At 43.5% G+C, this 19,683-nt stretch overlaps 1 protein-coding gene across 1 annotated transcript; it reads left to right on the top strand.

Annotated features, from left to right (window-relative positions):
* The first annotated feature begins 3,061 nt into the window (after window positions 1-3,061).
* ITM2A (integral membrane protein 2A) lies at window positions 3,062-14,487 on the top strand. Its single transcript, XM_074601584.1, has 6 exons — window positions 3,062-3,233; window positions 7,551-7,682; window positions 7,914-8,102; window positions 9,509-9,619; window positions 10,750-10,900; window positions 13,404-14,487. The coding sequence occupies exons 1-6, from the start codon at window positions 3,150-3,152 to the stop codon at window positions 13,490-13,492; spliced, it is 756 nt and encodes a 251-aa protein (XP_074457685.1). The 5' UTR covers window positions 3,062-3,149; the 3' UTR covers window positions 13,493-14,487.
* The last annotated feature ends 5,196 nt before the right edge of the window (window positions 14,488-19,683 follow it).

Genomic DNA, 19,683 nt, shown 5'->3' with positions numbered 1-19,683 from the left:
TTCTGAGTAAGCTTAAAGGTAACAGAATCATAGCTGCTGTGGCACACCAATTCACCCTTCTTTTTGGCCAAATTCCTCCGGTCTCTGAGACAATCTAGTCCATGTATTTGTTAAATTTTTAAGCAGTGCTGCTTTAGCATTACAAACACCAGAAGGATTAAAAGGATAATTAAGGATAATGGGATAATCTCCTGCCTCTCAAGGTGATAAAGATGATCTCAGAATAAATACCAGTAACTAAACCAGTAACTAAAACCAGTATTTTAGTAGAAAGAAAAATCAGCAGTATTATGGCATTCAAAAGAATAAGTGACGTGACTTATTTAGATGATTTGGGATTTCCAGGCCTAAACTGCAGCCAGCGTATGGCAAGTCTGAAAGAAAACTGGGATGGTACTAGGAGGCTGATGCAACAGCATTTTACAGATGAAGTGGTGGAGTTGCCCATGGAGATCCCCAATATTTATTCAGTCGAACAGCCTGATGATTTCAGGATAGCAAAAAAACCCCGAATTTTCTCATGTCTACGCATCTCAGGCTGGAATTTGTTTTCCCAGACAAAATTGGTACTTCAGATTGCAACTGCTCTGCAAAATACAGCCAGACTATTGCAGAAGGAGCTTTATTTGGAAGGCGTCGCTACTGACTGAATTGACAGTTATTATCTGGTGTGGAAGGACAGGGAAAATTGTTTGATGACGCTGGATTTACTTTCTCCTGGACATTGCACATTTTAAATAAGTTGTGAACACGTTAAGGTAACTGACTGTCACAGATGCTACAAATAGAAATGCACCAAAAAATCATGACAAACCTTAGAAGAGTTCCAGTTTTGCAAATTCATTAAGTGCAGACAAATGTCAAAAAACCTTACATTTTTAAATTTTTATCACAGCAAAATATTTTAAGATGTGCCCATCCTGTGCAACAGATCACAGAACACAGCCAGTGAGCAAGCCGGGATGTACGGACACTAGTCTCGGTAAATTACGAGGGTCTATTTCAGTTTTAGTTCTGTGTTCTTTTTCAAGTAAAGGTGTTGGGTAACTGGAAGATGAAGTGAAGTTGTTTAAACACAAAGTAATTATTCTAGATTAAGATACTGAAAATTATTCATATAATTTATAAACTGCCACGTTGTAGAGTACACATACTGCATTGGCAATACAGGAAATTTATTTAATCTGGTTTTAAATCTGTGTTTTAGATACTTTGATGAGCGTATGGCTTAACTTATTCCCAGCACGCTAAAGCTAGGAAGTATGAAAATTAATTTTTCGCTGGTTTCTTGGTAAACGAGGTAAAAGTGTTTTCTGTTACTAGACAAAGTCAGGTTAAATAGACGTAAAAGACTTTGGTCTTCCCTGACTGAAGTCAAAGTCAAAATTCTAATTAACATGAAAGGCAGCAATATCAAATCTATGATCTTGAAAGGAAGTAACAGTGGTATTGCATCTGTAGAATAACAGGAACGTGCTTTGAATGCTAGAATACACGCTGCATTTTGTTTACACTTAGAAGGATTACTTATTGCAATATTTGCATACTGTTCAGTTCTGTTTAATTACAGCTGTCTGTGAGGAAGAGTTCAGTGGTGTAGGCACCAAACTCAAACCAGACTTCTTTCTAGAGCTGTAAAGTCAAATTCCAGTGAGATGGACACAGACTTTCATCCATAAGAAGGCTGAGATCATTTCAGACAGTCTAGTACACGAAGCCTTTTCTTCTTCTCCCTCTTTGGAGACATTAAATGAGTGGTGGTGCCTCGTCTGTCTCCTTGTCCATTAAAGATCCCTCAGGCTGTAGCTCATGAGAGAAGGGAGGCAGCTTGACTGAAAATATCCCCATCCCTGCGCCATACAGAATGTGGCCCAGAGATGCCTCCTTTTTACCAGTGCTGTGCTCCTGCTGTGAAATACAGAATATTAGACGGATGTAGGATTGTCTGCATGAGCGGTATACAAAGCTAAAAGGAAATGGGGAATGACATGATAGAGAGCAGCCTGGGGTACTGGTGGATGAAAAGGTGGAGATAAGCCAACAATCTGCGCTTGCAGCCCAGAAGGCCAATCGCATCCTGGCCAGCAGATCCAGAGAGGTAATTCTCCCCCTCTGCTCTGCTCTTGTGAGACCCCACCTGCAGTGCTGTGTCCAGCTCTGGAGCCCTCAGCACAAGGGCACAAGAAGGACACGGACCTGTTGGAGTGGGGCCAGAGGAGGCCATGAGGATGCTCAGGGAGCTGGAGCTCCTCTGCTGTGAGGACAGGCTGAGAGAGCTGGGGGGGTTCAGCCTGGAGGAGAGAAGGCTCCGGGGAGACCTTAGAGCCCCTGCCAGAACCTAAAGGGGCTCCAGGAAAGATGGGGAGGGGCTGTTTGCAAGGGCATGTAGCGATAGGACGAGGGGCAATGGCTTTAAACTAGAGCAGGGCAGGTTTAGATCAGACATCAGGAAGAAGTTCTTTACACTGAGGGTGGTGAGACACTGGCCCAGGTTGCCCAGAGAGGGGGTGGAGGCCCCATCCCTGGAGACATTCAAGGCCAGGCTGGATGAGGCTCTGAGCAACCTGCTCTAGTTGAAGATGTCCCTGCTCCCTGCAGGGGGCTGCACTAGATGGCCTTTAAAGGTCCCTTCAACCCAACACATTCTATGATTCTATTCTGTGAATCTACGAAATAAAACGACTGCTGTGAAGGCAGGCTTGAGAAGCATGCAACAAAAGCATGAGCCGCCGCTCGCTGCTGTCCCCTCACAGCCTCGCCTGCCCCACCCCCCCCCCCGCCAGCCTCTCCCAGATTTCAGGCTATTTTTAGGATGCGGGTGCTTTAAGGCAGGACTTTGCTCCCTGCCCTTGCCCGTGAAGCTCCCCACGCACCCACGGGGCTGCTTGGCCCCTAACAGGGCCCTAGAAAGCTCCAGGGGAAGGAGGGCCTCCCCAGGCCCGCCCGAGGGGCCGCCATGGCGGGCTGGGTCTCGGTACGGAGGGCGGGCGGCGGCGGCGCGCCCGGCCTGCAGGGGGCGCGCTTCCCCGCCGCCCGGGAGGAGGGGCTCGGCGGCGGGGCGGGGCCGGGGGCGTGGCCGGACGCTCGCGCCCCGCCCCGCCGCGCGCAGGCTGTCCATCGGGGAGGCGGCGGTGCGCAGCAGCGGAGCCATGGTGAAGATCGCCTTCAACTCCCCCTTCGCCCAGAAGGACGAGCCCAAGAAGGAGGGGGCCGAGGCGCTTGTGGCCGATAAGGTGCGGGGAGACGGGTCTCTCCGCTGCCGGGGCGCGGCAGGGGGGGAGCGGGGCTGAGGGACGGCGGTGTTGGGGCGGGGGGGGGCAGGAGGAGGTGGAAGCCGCCGCCATCTTCTCGCGGAGGCAGCGGGCCGGGGGAAGGCAGCCTGCAGCCCGCCGAGCCCCTGGCTGCCGTCCCACCGCTCCCTTCGGCGCTCTCCGGTGCTGGGGCAGCCTTCCAGCTTGGGGGCGGCCGCTCTGCTCAGCCCCGGGGTGTTGTGAGGGGGTCGCTGCCCTCGGGGCCGCAGCCGTGAGGGGCCGCCGGGCGGGCGGTGCGGCTCTGAGAGGGCCCGAGCGCGCTGCGCCGCCGCAGCCGTTTGCCGTTCCCTCGCCACAGCCATTTTGCCAGCCCGGCTGCCGGTTGGGAGGCCCCGGGCGGTACCGAGCTGACATGCCCGGGGCAGGCCCGGCTGTTTATCAGGCAGCTGGGCCCGTGCCAGGGCCCTGCTTCCTGACGGGGCTTTAAACCTTCGTCGCTTGCAGGAGGCCGAGTCCTGCGCCCTGGCGAGCTCCGGGCTTGGCTCCGGCCGGGGAAAGTGCCGTGCCCTTGGCGACAGCCTGGCTTTTCCCCCGGGTAAGAGCTGGTTTGCGTCTTCCGAGCAAACAAAGTGGCTTGGGGCTCATCCTCCACTCGCTGCTGCTCTGAAACTCTCGTAGGCAGCGAGTTGGAGAGCGGCGCTGTGGTAGGGTGTCTGGGCTTCTGGTATGTCTGGTTTAAATGAAGAAACCTGCCATAAAGGGCTTTAAATAGAAACCTAGGCGAGTAGTCTGTGGTTGGCTTTTCCTTCCTAACGAGTTGCCGTGTCGCTGTCTTGAATTGAACTTTCCAAATCTGTGGGAGACTTTATTTTGAAGCTGTCTTGTTTACCTGCTGACGTTTTTAGTCAGATGAGGAAGATCAGTGTCTAGGTAAATAAATCAGTACCTCTGGAGGACGAATATGGGATGGACTAGGTTTATTTGTAATCAGAGAATAGGACCATTGAAAAAACAAACACCGCTGGACTTGGACTCTTGTGTCTTTATTTTAATTTTTTTTCCCACTTCTAAGTTGTAATCTGGAAAGCAGTTTGCCTTCCAGCCTACAAAGCCTCTGCCTCTCCTGAAGTAGCCTCCCTTTAAAAGGGGAGGGTTGCAGAGTGGCGTTGCTGCTCAGTAGACTCCTCTGAGCTGTAGGACTTGTATGTGTGCACAGTTAATACAGTACCACTGAATTACTAGATCAAGAGGAAGGGAGGAAGGTAGTGAAACAGTGTAGGTAAAAGACTAATTTAAATTTTGAAAAAGTCATCGATCTGGCCAATTTTCTGTAGAGCAAGCTCATCGGCTACTTCTGAGGCAACTTGTTATATGTATTTTTGCTAGCCCTGTACCATGCAAGTTCTGAGCATAATAGTTCCTAGAATGGTTCAGGTTGGAAGGGACCTTAAGGACCACCCAGTGCCACCCCCTGCCCTGGGCAGGGATACCTCCCACCAGCCCAGGTTGCTCCAAGCCCCGTCCAACCTGGCCTTGAACCCCTCCAGGGATGGGGCAGCCACAGCTTCTCTGGGCAACCTGGGCCAGGGGCTCACCACCCTCACAGCAAAGAATTTCTTCCTCATGTCTCATCTAAATCCACCCTCTCTCAGTTTAAAACCCTTCCCCCTCATCCCATGGCTCCCCTCCCTGATCCAGAGTCCCTCCCCAGCTTTTCTGTAGCCCCCTTTAGGGACTGGAAGGGGCTCTAAGGTCTCCCCAGAGCCTTCTCTTCTCCAGGCTGAACCCCCCCAACTCTCTCAGCCTGTCCTCATAGGATAGGTGCTCCAGCCCTCTGATCAGCTTCATGCCCCCTCTCTGAACCCACTCCAACAGGTCTATGTCTGTTATCCTATTAGTTCTAATATACACTTACATCCTTTGTTCTCTTCGCATGGTAGCTGCTCTTCTGAATTTAGAAGCTACTTATGCTGCTTTTTTATACCTATGACAATATTCTCTGTGTTTGTGTATGTGTTTGTTTTAACAACTCTTCACTCTGACTTCAGGGCTTAGATTTGCCTGTAAACATCAAGTTCACAATTATACTCCAAGACAAACTTGTTCTAGTGCTTGTTAATGTCTCCCTTTGCTGGACTGTTTGTGCAGAGCAAACAAGCTTAATGGCTAACGTTGACTGAAGCAGCACAATAAAAGTCCCCTAGAATATCCGCACAAAACACTTGAGCTTGCAGAATACTCTCCCTGCAGATTCTTTGGAGCTGACTGTGTCAACAGTGTCCCTTGAGCTAGCTGCAGATGTTAACACAAGTGATTTTTCTTCTCTGTTAGTCCTAAGTTGCTTTGCTGGTTACTGCGCAGCGTAGGACTGCATTTTCTTTGCAGGTTTTTTGAGCAGAGGCTTTGTAACCTGCTGAAGCAAAGTCTTGATACTGTGTTCTCTTGTCAGCTGGCTCTTCTCAGATTCGGGCTGCCTACGTAGCTTCTTAATATGATAAATGCCTTTGCTTTGTTTGAGATATGTGTAGTGCAAGTGTAGGTAATCACAAGTCGACGTTGTCCACGCACTAGGGCGTCTGTATTGCCAAAACCTGCTGCAGACTGTTGTGTTGGAGTAATGACAGGCTAAATGAGTAAGTCACTGAAAGGTCTAGCTGAAGGTGGCAGAATACGGAGAGAACAGAATTAGTCTTGATCTTAAAAGCCACTTAACTCTGAAAGATGGTTTTCATATAATGTCATATAAACGTGGCATAATTCTGACTTGAAACTAGTTTGGGGTTTTTGTTTTTGACAAATGCTTAACTAGCCAATTGTGGCAGCTTACGTTTTGCTGAACCAACATTTTTCTGTTTGGAGGATGCAAGAGTGGAATGTAGGAGTATTGACTTTTGCAAAACAGCTTGTTTTTTGTTTCAGTAATTGCATAGCTGATGTATTTGACTTTTACACTGCTATATCTTGCTGAGCATGGAAATATGTGCAGCCTTTGTAATAATACTGTGGCTTGTTGTGATCACAGGTTGCTTAAATGTATTGTATTCTACAGGAGTGCAAATAGCGGGACCCAAATAAAGAAAGGCGATGGAAGCTACTGTGCTAAACCTAGCTACTGACTTTAGGAACAACGCGAAGGAAAAGATCTTTTGCTGTGAAATCTAATTTTTCTTCCTGACCTGTAGAAAGAGCAGGTCTTGAAAGTGAGCTGCTAAATACCAGGGTCATGAATCATTAAAAGGACACACTTGACCAAATATATTGATTATCTAAACATTTGGTGTTTGTTTGTGTGTGTTTGTTTTTTAAAGACCCAAAACCACTGTGTGTTTGCCCAAAGGGAATGTCACTTTTGATTGTTTAGTATTTAACAGTACTTTTGCAATTCTTCTCTCAACTTGGCTTGTGTGAGCTCTAGAAGGGCTCTTGTCGTTGCCATTCAGACACCACTGCTAGCTCTGCAATTACTATTACACAACTTACCACCATGTTATGTGATGGTGATAGTAGTTTCCTCTGGAGGCGGTCATCTTCTGTTTCAGAGAACACTGGGGGGAAAAATCAAGTCACGAAACTAAAGAGATTTCAGGCTGCTAGAAACAAAACTTCCCTGGGACTTGAGTGGAAGAAAGAGTATTTTGAAGCTGCAAGGTAGGATGTGCCACAGGGACTTATTTTTATTTGGCATAAGTTGAAGCTGCATTTAAGCTGATGAGTGGTTCTCTTTTGTAGTGGACTTCGCTTGTGCATATTACAAGTTCTAAAACCTGGTTGTTCGACTTGTGTCAGATGTTCCCCAGCTAATAGACAAAGTTGCATCTTAGCTTCTTCTGTTAGTCCTGCTGTGTAAGGAAAAGTAATGTTATCTTATTCCGTCTGATAGCAAGAGGAAGATAGGAAATAGGCTGTTGGGAAGAGGCCTGAAAACACTGTGTACCTTAAAATGACCTTGCTCTACAAATCTTGCTTTCCTTCTACTATATTGCGGCTGCAGCACTGTATCTTTTGTTACAGTTATTTAAATGTCTTACACCTCAAATTGTTTCTTGATAAAGGTTTGTCTAGAAAGCATCCTCTAACTGAGAAAATATCCTCTTTCAGTGTTGTTTGAAAACTGATCTTGGTATGATTCAGTACTATTTCGTGTACGTGTTTTCTTATTATTTGATGCTTCACTTAGAATTCTCACTGCGCACCTAGAAGAAATAGAAGATGGTAGGTCAAAGTGGAGCAGTAGATAACAGCTTACTTCTAATTCTGAGCAGCTGCACTTTCTAAGTTCTCATCCCTCTTTATTTAAAGGATCCAGAAGTTGCCACACACAGAGGAGAAAGCTCATCTGGAAGATGTCTGTTGACTCTGCTGGGTCTAGCGTTCATCTTGGCAGGAGTTGTTGTTGGTGGAGCCTGTATCTACAAGTACTTCATGCCTAAGGTAACGTGAAAGTTCTCTTTTCTTTAAGCATCACTGAATAATAGAAGTGTAATTATAAATGGATTACTACTATAATAGAAAACCTTCAATAACTGGGACATGAAGACTGTTATGTCCTCTATAAAACCGCCAGGTGTGACAGACCTGTGCTCTATCATAGCATAAGTGTTAGAAATGGAGTTTTAAAGCAACATTCGCTGTAAAAATAACTAGCCTTGCTCTTACTTTCAGCATAAGGTGTACCGTGGTGAAATGTGTTACTTTGAAAATGAAAATCGTGATCGTGCAGTAGAACCTTATTTCCTCCCTATTGCCGAAGAAGCTGACATTCGAGAAGATGATAACATAGCCATCATTGATGTGCCTGTTCCAAAGTTCTCGGACAGTGATCCAGCAGCGATCGTTCATGACTTTGATAGGGTGAGTACATGTGAAGCGATAATGAATAACTATTCTTGTTGCTCACTGGAAAACTGTGGAGCAGATGGTAATCATAACAGCTCCAGGGTTTTCATTCTGGAGACCTTCAAAGCTTACTGTCAATGCAAGCTTCTCTTTGGGGGTGGGTTCGCGTGTGGAAAATCTGACCCTTTTAACTCTATAATAGTAGACTTCTGCAAGGGAGGAATGTTTCAAGAATATTAGAGGAGTTCATACCCACAGTGACTCTAACTGTATCGTTTCTCAGAACAATACATCTCAGTGCTATGCAACTTTAAATATTGTTGCTCATAGGATGTCTGGAAGTGACACTTGCTATTTGGTCAAGAATCCTATGTGAATGAAAATGAGGATAGGAAAACATTGTAAATGTGAGTTAAGAAATGGGGAAACTGAGGATTTGGTCTAAGATTATGCAAAACTATTACAGCAAAATGGAGAATTCCAAACAAGTGTGGGTTCCTTCTTGGATAAGTGAACTGAAAAATCACTTCAAGTGTCCGAAACCTAGAACTTGAAAATGCTGTGTTAGTTGTATGTAGTGTCTCTAGAGTAAAGATGAGAGGATGGTTTTAATTTTGACTTTTTTATTGAAGTTGTGTTGATAGTATCAACAGTTATCCTTAGCTGTAAAAGTTCTCATAGGTTGTTTGTAAATCAAACCTTGGCAATGCAGATATAATCACGGTAAAGACACCAGAACTGACCTTTGTACATGCTGTCTTTTAACAGTAGCATGGATGCCACACAACCAAGCTGTGCTGCCTGTGTTCGCAGTATTTGCAGCTTTTATCTGTGTTGTCTTGACAGAATCTTGGCTATAACTTAAAAGGGTTCAGGCAACTTAAGAACTTCGGTTGATTCTGCCGAAGTGCTATGCAAAGTCATAATAAAAGAAGTAGATGCGTTCATAATTTTAGTCCCTACAGTTCTTGCAAACTGTGGTAATGCTGATGTGACTTTCTAGAGACTAATACTTTTTCTGAAGAACTATTTACAGGGAGTGATTGCTTATCAGCAGTTGGAGACTTTTTGTTTATGCTGTGCTTAATTGGCCTTCTTCAGTTATGACGGCATACTCCTAAATACTTTCTTTGTATTAATACAAACTGTACTCATCTAGAGTTATTATGATAGAAACCGCTTTAATAGTCAGCTCTCCCTTCTGTACAAAAGTCTTGTTGTAAACCATAATAGCTGTAACCACTTTGTTTGCGAAAGTGGTAATAGCTAAATTCTAACACTAGACAGTTCCTGAATGCGTTGCTTTGACACTAGCTGTGCATCATCTCCAGCTTTTTGAGCTCCCTTCTTAGTTCTTGCAAAACTGTGTTCTAATAACTAAAGGCCACGCTTAATTAATTGAAAACTTCTTTTCAAAATAGCTTTTGACGGCGTATCTTGACTTGCAACTGGGTAACTGCTATGTGATTCCACTGAACACATCCATAGTTATGCCACCAAGAAATTTGATGGATCTCTTCGCAAAACTGGCGGTACGTGGAAACTTTACTGTTTTGTTATGCTCACAAGATCCCTTTTGATAAGAATGCTGGGTGTTGCTCCTGAACTACGGTCTCTTGCTAGAACAGTCCTCCTGCCATCAAAGTACATAATCCCCCTGGCTCAGTCACTGTACTGAAGTTAAGGCCAGCTGTCAGTGTATATTATGTTGAGTAGATTCATGCTTAATGCTCTTATTAATACCTAGCTTTATGAAAGCTGAAAGCAGCTAGCAAATAGGTTAAATTTAGCTATTACAAAGGAATTTGATAAAGCTCCAAATATCATTGAAAGCCTAAACCTGAAAGTTACTACCGGAAAGCTGACTTGCCCCATGAGAGTTTTAATGAAAAGAACAATGCTAACTTGTTCTTCTGTTTTATTGGCACCATAGTTACGAGCTCACCGCCAGCACTTTGACTCTTCAGTGACTAAAACTTATTTTTCCAAGAAGACTTGTCGTATGGGTCAAGTTGATAGAGCTTGCTGCTACTATCAAATTAAATGCAATACCGAGCTATTGTGTGTCAAATGGACTTTCGAAAAAGTATTGACTCCTCTACACCTAGTGCTAGAGGCCACTTGATCTACCTTAGCTTGTTTCATTTTCTTTAACTTCATGAAGACAAGCTTTAAGTGTGTCTCCCTGCCCCCTTTTTAGGAGTTGGTCGTGAGGGGTGGGAAGTCGTTTCAGTAGAGCTGTGATCTTGTGGCGAAGGCTTAACTTTTATAGGTCACACTGCTTTTTTTTTTTCTTTTGTGTTAGAAATATATTGCCTCAAACATGGAAACTTTAGTAATACTTTCTCTCCTTTTTTAACTGCAGACTTTCCATTGCATACAAATAAACTTGAACAGGTTGTATTTATGTTTGCTTCATGGGAAACAAGCAATGTTAGGGTTAACTGTGCTTTGTTTGGATGTAACTGCAACTGTTTGAAATAGCCTTTGTCAGTTTTTAACTTCTCTGGTATGCAGCTGTTCAAGACTAGCATATCTTAGTATTAAAAAGAAGGAAAGCTGGAATCTAGTGCTTGAAGCTCTTCCAAAGCAGAGAGTAAAATGTAATGATGTTTGTCCATTGTTAGCAGAATACTGTTTCACAAGGGTTTTTCTCTTTTAGACTGGCTCTTACTTGCCTCAGACCTACCTAGTCCGTGAAGAAATGGTGGTTACAGAGGAGATAGATAATGTGTCTGATTTGGGCATCTTCATCTACCAACTCTGTGTTGGAAAAGAGACGTTCAGGCTTCAGCGCAGAGACCAGATAACGGGTAAGTTCCTTTCAGTAAAGAAATCTATTGTTCGAGTAGGGAAAGGGTAAGTATGTAAAGTTCTGGAGTTTTTAGACTTGGAAATCTGTGAGTGCTCAACATGCGCTGAGACTAATTGTAGAACTGATGGTTATTTTCCCCTACTTTCAAGTATATATCTGAAGTTTCATTTGAACATGACGAGAGAGAGTTTCAGTTATGGAATTAGAGGTTACATGCCCAAAACAAATTTGAACTTACGCCTATTTCTGTTCCATCTTTTGGTTGAAACTGTAAGTTAATTCACATAATCCATCTGATAATGTGAGTCGCTGTAGGTGCAGCTTAGTCTGTCACTGTCCTATCTAAAACTGGGTTACAGGAGCACAGAGTTAAAGCATTATCTTCTGGTTCACTTGCTCTGGGGAAAAAAAAGTGAAAATGAACAGCTAGCTCTGGACATCCCAGACTTCCCTTCTAAAAGAGGAAGGTTGCTTCCTAGAACTTCTGAGCTCCGTTTCTTTATTGCCTGTCTCCTTGTGCTACCCCCTGCCATTCTGTGAAAAGGATTGAATTTGAGGTGTCAGTGGTTTGGCATACTGGAAGGAGGCCTGGAGTACAGAAATCTGATGCCATTAATTTTAGTTTGCTGTAGTTCTCAAAGCATTTCATAGTTTGCTGCTCTCACCAAACACATAGCAAACTAATCCTTTGTCAGTTACAGCCTTTCAGAATGCAAATGTTTGGTTTGTCAGAACTCTCTGCTCTGGTTTTCCTGCCAAGCTCTTAGGCAAGAGTTTCCTCAGCTCAGTTACAGCTTGCAGCATCAGGAGCCACATCTGGTGTTTGCTAGAGACTACATGTTGTTACTAGATGGAAGGCTCTGTATGTGGGAGCATAAAACTTGTCCTGTGTAGCTAACTGTGCAGGGCACAGGAAGAAACAGTAAATGTAGCCTTTATGGGAGGGAGAGGCATGTGTCTCGGACTTGTTCACAAAAGCGCCTTCACAACAGCTAAATTGACTGCTGCTGTGACCGAAAGACTGTAGTCTACAGACAATACCGCGAAGAGTGTTCGTGATGTTTCCTTAAATCATCTTGCTACAGCATCTTGTTGACATCCTTGCTGCATAGTAAAAAACTTGTGCAGAATACTTGCACAAAAGGACTCTAGTAAATGAATAATGCCTCTTGGTACAGTTTGTGTTCTGTAACTAACCTTGTTTGCCCTTGAGGGAGGGAGGCAGGAAATCTAGTCAAATAGAAGACTGCTGCTGAGGAGAAAATTGTTCATTGGCAAGGCTTGTCTTGCCTTCAGATTTCTAAAATGCCTTTCTTCTAGTGTGTACAAACCATGCACATGTAAACAATTAGACTGAAATGGATAAAATCATATAACTTCTGTGGATAAGTCTGCTCATTTAGCTGGTGCTGCATTGGTGTTTGGATTTTATAGAGTTCATCTGTTAGACCAAACTGACCTCTGGTTCTGCAGCAGTTCCCTGGCGTCGTAACTGAAGGTGTGTGAGAAACCAGACAGTTTATCCTGACTGTTCAGTTATGTACCCATTTAGATAGCCATTGGAAACTTATACAGGCATTAAGATTGAGATTAATTGAAGGACAGCTTATATTTTAAGTGTTTATAAACTAAAGCAGTATCCTCCTGGCTTTAGTTTAAGAGCTAGTGCTTCTAGACTTCAATAGATAGCTTCTCTTGCTTACTCTGGATGATTCTTTGCTTATTAAACAAGCTATAAATCTTTCTTCTCTAATTGTTATATATTAGCGCTTTAGTCGAGCAGCTTGTCTTTGATGGCAGGACTGCTATATTCTTGTCTCCTGGCAAAGATTCACAGCCGATACAGGTAAACTGCCTATGTTAGATCCAATGCTGGCATGCCCAAAATAGAGAAAAGCACTTTAATAGTGTTAGGAAAAACTTCAGTAAGATCATCAGCTGAGTGGCAAATCCTCACGGGGCTCTCATCAAAGTGAAGGCTGCTCTATAGAAGCACGCTCTGCGTTCATACATACTGGAGGGGGGGAAGCACTGATAAAGAACTAGAGGTTTTCGTCTGCATCCTTCCTGTGTGTTTTGGTTTTGTTTTTTTTTTTTTTTAAACTCTTTCCCTGTAACTTCAGTCTGTTTTGCTTTTCCTTTTCTTTGTGGTTAGGAAGAGCTATGAGAAACTTTGCCATAGACGATCTATTTAGTGTTGTCTCTTCTGTCACTAAAATGGTGGCAGGATATTAGAAAAAAGTGCTTGCTTGCTTTGTCCCCTGTGCTGTATGCAGCCCCCTCTGCTGTTGTTACTATTCCGAAAATGAGGGAGGCTTTCTCATAGAAAACAAACTGATACCAAGCTCTGGTGGCAGTTCATGGCTTTAGAAACACTGAGTGATTGTGTTTTGCTGAATGATCGTGTTTTGCTGCTGTTCATAATGATACAAAACTTGTAAATACGTGCTGCTGGGTTCTAGATCTGCTTCACTTAGGCTCTCATCTTCTCTCGTCCCCAGGTCTGCAGAAACGTTCAGTGGAGAACTGTCATTCAATCAGACACTTTGAAAACTCTTTCGTTGTTGAAACAAAGATCTGTCAACAGTGAAAGGTGTTGGATGGGAGGTGACTAGTTCACACCTTCGCTGAGAAGTCTGAGCTTTAGACGTCGACTTCTTAAATTAAAATGTGCAGTGATAATCAAAAGCCTTATGCATTTTCTGTGTATTGCTTGTATTTCAAAAGGCAAAGTCACCATTTCAGCTTTCTTTGATCCTTGGTATAACATTTTAGTTGTCTCATGTAAGACTTAAATTTGAGTAAGGTTTTTTTTTTTCTTTAGAAGGTTAATATCAGTTTATCTGTTGAATGTGTTTGATTTAGTGTAATCTGGGAATGGCGGAAAAATATATATATATAAAAATGTTAACCAATTCCTTGGCTGGAACCAATTCTGTTCACCTTAACTTTCACAGAATGATTAATATTAATAATCTGTGGTTTGCACATCTTGTGTAGTTCTGTAGAATAGCTCTGCACTCCGTATCCTGGCTAAAAAACCTTCTGATGAGTATCACTCCAGGTTTATTTTAACTATCATGTGTGAAGCATGTAAAATCCAATCTCAGTGATCATAAACCTCTAACACTACCCTCTTTCATTTTGTGCAATTACTGTATTGAATTCATATGTATATTTGGAACCTTCCCCGAGCTCACGTTTAATTCTTCTACCTTGGTTTGGTTTTGTGGTATTTAGTTATTAGATGCAGATAGAGTTGCTCTTAAAGCTTGTCAGTATTTTTGGTTATGAATTGGTTTATCCTGTAACTTCCTATTTCAAGAATCTGTTCTGATATAGCTCACTTGTGAATGTGACTGTAGTTGTAAACTTAAACTACTCCAGCTTATATAAACTTTTTAGATCAACTTTTTATGAGCAAGTAGCGTTACTACTGCAGTCAGAGCATTGTTCCTTTTTTGAAAGCTGCAGTATAAAGATAATGAAGAGTTAGTGTCCTGCAGTTGATGAACTTGAGAGTTTTATTAAGGGACTTTATATTGGCATAAATTCTGCAACCCTATAATAAATGTTTCTCTAAAATGTTGGCGTTTGTGTGACTTCATGGCGCTGAGAGGCGAGTGTGCAGTGCACTGGTGTATGGCCCACGTGGGGGAAGTGGCGGTTATGGGCCTGGGGCAGCATGTAGTGCTCTTTCCCCTCTTACCCTCACCTCTTTTTCAGCTTGTGAAGCCGAATTTCCTCTTCCTGTTGCTGTGGAAATGTTTTGTGGTGCAAAACGAACCTGGGGAGCAGAGGGAGGAAGAGAGAGACATCTCGCTTCAAACTTGATCCCCCAGTGGGCAGTTCTCAGTGATGTTAGTGCTGTAAGCTGAATCCATTGAGCGGAGTTCTGGCATGCGGGCAGTAACTGTCAGTTGTGCTAGAGCAAAGGAAGATTGCATTCTGTAATTCATCCTTTTGGGTGTTGGTGCTGATGAGGCTGGTGATCAAAGGTATGCTAGTCTCTGTGTATTTATGGCAGTGCTAATGAGAAGTCTTTAGCGTATCATAATACACCAAGACAGCAGAGGGCTAATCAACAGCTTATTATAACACCTTTCAGCATTCACCCGTGAGCTTTGCTGTGCTCCATGCTCAGAGCTGTGAGAGTGCTGCAGTGAGATTTCTGTGACAAAGTGTGTCTTGAACCCTTCTGGCTTTCCTGGAAAGTGACTTGGATTATACAACTGGAAGTAAAACGGTGAGCAGGCTGTCCGCACTAAGAACTAGGGAGTGAGGAGTGACTATAGGAATAGCTGCTCTTAGCCGTTGTTTATGAAGCTGTGCAGTATGAGTAGAGCACAGCTCCCTGGCAGTAGGGAATTTTGCTGCCTTGTCTTAGAAACTAATGCAGCTCTTCTCCTGAGGTGTATGGTGTTGCCATGCAGAGGGCATGCCCCAAAACTAGAGTGTTGGTCTACTTGGCTCTAAAATAGTAAGTGCAGGAGAGTATTTCATTGTGTACTTAACTTTACTGAAGTAGCGTGCTATGGAAAGCCCTAATTATTGTCACTGGGAGTCAGGTATGCTTTCCTGAAACAGGCATGTGTTACTGGGGAAAGTAACCACACTGGCAAGTTTCTGCTGCCGACTTGCTGTGTGCTTGGTTAAGTTACTGTTGTGGTGATCTCCTCCTCCGGATTGTCTGAGAGGATAACGAGGGTGGGTTGGCTGGCTGGTTTGTTTTGGTAGTCTTGAGTGGAAGGGTTCAGATATGTGTTAGTTGCAGAGAGCAAGAAGCATCTGCTTGTAGCGTTGAGGTTTGACTTTATTGGAAAAAAAAAAAAAATGAAATTCTTCCTTCCAGCTATAAGCAACTGTGCAGTGGATGGTTCTCTGGGAGCCACGGAACAGGAATGCTAGATGTGTTTCCAGATAGGCTGAAACAGTTTCTCTTAACCTTTGTCTGGTAAAGATTTTAAAAGAAATTAAGTCACTTCCTTAAGAGCTTATTAGATGTTCCAGACAATAAGCCAGCATACTCAAAGGAACAGATTGTTCTTACCTGCTTGGTGCTCTTGCGTTGAGAAAGTAGCTGAAGTTTTGGTCATGCGTGTGGTGTGCTAGGCTTATTATCTGGCACTAATCATTTTATGCTGGGGGCGGGCATTCAAATCAAAGGACTGCCGTTTTAAGGTTGCTTCTATGAAAACATCCAATATTCCTGGGATCTTCTAATGCTGTCTCTCACTTTGAGTAGCTCCTGTGTTCTGCTGGTCTGTAGGAAACAGGAGAGAGGGTGCGAGCCAGAGGGGTCATTTACACCAGTAGATGGCACAATCAGCAAGCGCTTGGGCATAAAGTATGTTTAACTATAAAAACTTGGTATATTTTTTTCTAACATACAGGTTTTCAGGTATTTTGCCAAAATTAAACCTGAAAACAGTTTTATGAAAGCTTACTCTAGGTGGTCTTTGCTTAGTTTTTATCTATAGTAAAGAACATTTTCATAATACAACCGTAACCTATGTAAAACCCTATTAAATAGCTAAGGCTGTGTGTCAAACATGGGTGTGGTAACCAAAGGGATGACATTACCAAGACGCAAATGCAAACTTATTTACTGTAGTAGCTTCTGTTTACAAGCATGTTTACTGAAAAAGCAACGTGTGTACAGGACAATCAGCAATATCTGTGCGCTTGCTTATTGACAAGTTACCTTTATGCTAGCCTGCACGTGATTTTTCTGACACAGTATATTTAGGTGGAAGTTTTAAATACCTTGATGAACGTTGAGCTGACAATACAGTGCTTTAGATGATTCCTCTTCTGGCATCACATGTGAGGGGTTTTTTTCCAAGTTTAAGTACTCTAATCAAAGAAAAAACTCACAATTAGGAACAAATTTGAATTTGTCACTTGGAGGAGATGCTGTTGACCTTTGTAGAAGCCTGATAGCTTTCTGTCTGAGTGTGACTGGTAAGATGTGGGCTGCTGGTGGTGGGGTGTGTGTGACAGACACTTGCATTAGAGTAGGTGCTAGTCTACCCTAGAACTGCAGAGTTTCCTCCAGCCTGACTTTGTACAAATTCATAGGATTTAAACTGTTACTTGCATATATAAATACCTTGAGATGAAGATTCAGGGAAGAAAAAATGGGGACAGCATGGAGACCTTTGAAAGATGTACCAAGGCCTCAACCTGGTATGAAATAGAGCTTTATCACCTCAGGCTTGATAAACAGGTTGTCTAAAAGTGAGGCATTTTTCACAATAAGCTCAAGTCTGTACAATGGACTGTTGCAGCACAGCCACGCTTGTATGGTAGTGAAAAACTCTCACCGCCCAGCCCCAGCAAAAGTCACAGTGTATATGCAGGTGCCTGGAGGACTTCAGCAAGACCGGACCGACTTCTGTGGACTTCATTAGTTCTCGGCATCGCAGGGGAAGCTACCAAAAATTCAGATGTGCTCAACAGAGTTTATGGTGAGTGATGGCAGAGATACCAGAGCACTGAAATCAGCTCTGAATTTCCCTGAGCAAAATTCTGGTTTACTAGGTTGAAATCATCCACCTATGTGTGGGGATGGTTCTTCCCCAGCCGCTTCAGCTCTGCTTGCAGCAGGGTGGGATGGATTGGGCAGTCCCCTTGTTAATGACAACTTTAGATTTTCTGTGTGGATGTTTTTGTTTCTTGTTCTCTGAAGTACTCAGGAAGGCTAGAATGAAAGAAAATACTATGGCATTTAACTAAAGTCAGTTTCCTTCACTCTACCCCTTGCCCAATCTGTCGCATTTCATCTTGCATTCTTCTAATGTGCCCTAAACTAAAAATCTAGAAGAGAAGAGACCATTTGTAGGGCCACATAAATGTAGCGCAGTCCGCAAAGCCTCCGCAGTGACACAGTAGCTAACTGTGTGGCTGAATTGCCACTCTGGGAAGACTGAGCTCGAGGTCAGGCTTGGAAGGATTAAAGCTGCTTTGACTGTCCTAATTTTGAGCCGTGTGGGGGATGGCTTGGCCGCCAGCTATGGCACAAAGCCCAAATACTAGCACTGATTGAAGCTTCGAGGCTGCAACCAAAATAATTATGCTATATATAATTACAGCCGCATTATTTCATTAAAATTATTTCTTCATTATATGTATATATTTGTGATATTACCTAGGCAATATGAATGGCTGTATTTCCTGTCTTGAGAATAATTAAGGACTCTCCACCTAGCACTCCACCTCCAAAGGAAATTACTTCTTATAGTTCAACTATTTTGTTTACTTAAGTGTATTTTCTCTCTCTTTGTACTGTGACACCTCAGAGTTCCACATTAACAAATGTGAGAGTGAATTTACTGCCTTAAGTCGTTCTGACTGTGGATGTAGACGTTGTGTGTCTGTTACAGAAGCATTCAGGTTCTCGCGAGCTGTTCCATTTTAGGCCTTGTTGATGTTTGAAGCTGTTCTGGGTTAAGCCCGTGTACAGACACATGCTTCTGGAACACGGAACTTTCTTCCTACAAACCTAATGCCTTGTTGGAGTGGAACCAGGTGCTTTTATTCTGGAGTGAGAGCACCGGCATGACGGATTCATCGGGAATAGATCCATGGATAGGTAAACCTACAGTTTCCACTTGGTCAAAAAAATCCCTTGGGAGGGAAGGAATGTGTTGGGTTTTTTGGTTCTGTGGGATGGTGATATCTGTGGTAACTCTGCACTCCCACTGGGTGGTAAGTAATTTAGTACTTTGGTTTCTCTGCACTTGGTGGTCATAGCTCCTTTGTCATCTCGCATTCTTGGCTCCTTTCACTAGTTAATGCTTAGAAAAATGAGGGATGTAGAAGCTGCCATTCAGGCTACCCTACCCTTAGCAGTGTGCCTTATCGCCCGGTGTGAAGTTGGAAGCAGTTATGGCTTTGCCTTCTCAAATCACTTTTTAAAACCAAAAAAAACCCCAAAACACACCCCCCCCCCCCCCCCCCCAAAAAAAAACCCCAAACAACCACCAAAAAAAAAAAACCAAATCAAAAAAACCCAACAACAAGAAAAGCAATTAAAAAAAAAAAAAAGAAGGGGAGGGTGGGATCAGATTGTCATACAAAATAAACCGTAGCATGTCCCTGGTTGTGAGATGAGCTATAACTGCTGGCTTCTCGCTTAAGATTCTAGTCTGAAGAGAAATGAAAGCATTTCTGCTTATCTTGTACATCTGTGCTGCAGAGCGAGCTGCTTTCCTGGATGTCTGAGTTCTTTCTGCTCTCCTCAAAGCTTCAGTGTTACTGCTCTTGACAATTCACAAACCAGCGCTGGGTCAGGTGGGTGATCTGGAGGGCTGAGAAGCAAGAATGACGCCCCAAAGACACAATCTCCTTACATTACTGACTGGAAGTGTTTTCTGTGGTAAAGGTTTGCTTGGGTGGAGGTGGTTAGGAAGCAGATGGGTGTGAGGAAGTATGGGTTGAGGAGAGCGTGCACCCAGAATTGCACCCAGAATTGCTGACTGCTGGTGTATTTCTGAGGCCCTGTTTTCACCGTAGATGAAGACCCTTGATTTTCAGCAGGGCCATGACTCATACTAACTGGAGGGAAAACAAAGTTTCTGGCTGAGTGCCTTGAGTGTAAGAGAAAGAAGTGAGCTCCAGATCTCAACAACTTCTGTATTTCTTCTATAAATACCGTATTTGCAGGTAGACTAGATATCTGCAGTATCTATTTGCAGACTCACAATATTCATTGTTTTTTAATGGAGCTAATGGTTTCCCTCTACAAAACTCTTCTTTTTGCTTTCTCAGCATCACTTG

Source organism: Larus michahellis, chromosome 9 (assembly GCF_964199755.1).
Source record: "Larus michahellis chromosome 9, bLarMic1.1, whole genome shotgun sequence".
NCBI classification, from domain to species: Eukaryota; Metazoa; Chordata; class Aves; order Charadriiformes; family Laridae; genus Larus; species Larus michahellis.
This window is presented reverse-complemented; position numbering and strand designations above follow the sequence as displayed.

What these genes read in the sequence shown, in the direction of transcription:
- ITM2A (XM_074601584.1), top strand. Translation starts at nt 3,150, where the DNA reads ATGGTGAAGATCGCCTTCAACTCCCCCTTCGCCCAGAAGGACGAGCCC. An exon ending in ACAAGTACTTCATGCCTAAG is followed by an intron (nt 7,683 to 7,913) that starts GTAACGTGAAAG and finishes TCTTACTTTCAG; the next exon opens with CATAAGGTGTACCGTGGTGA. An exon ending in GCGCAGAGACCAGATAACGG is followed by an intron (nt 10,901 to 13,403) that starts GTAAGTTCCTTT and finishes TCTCGTCCCCAG; the next exon opens with GTCTGCAGAAACGTTCAGTG.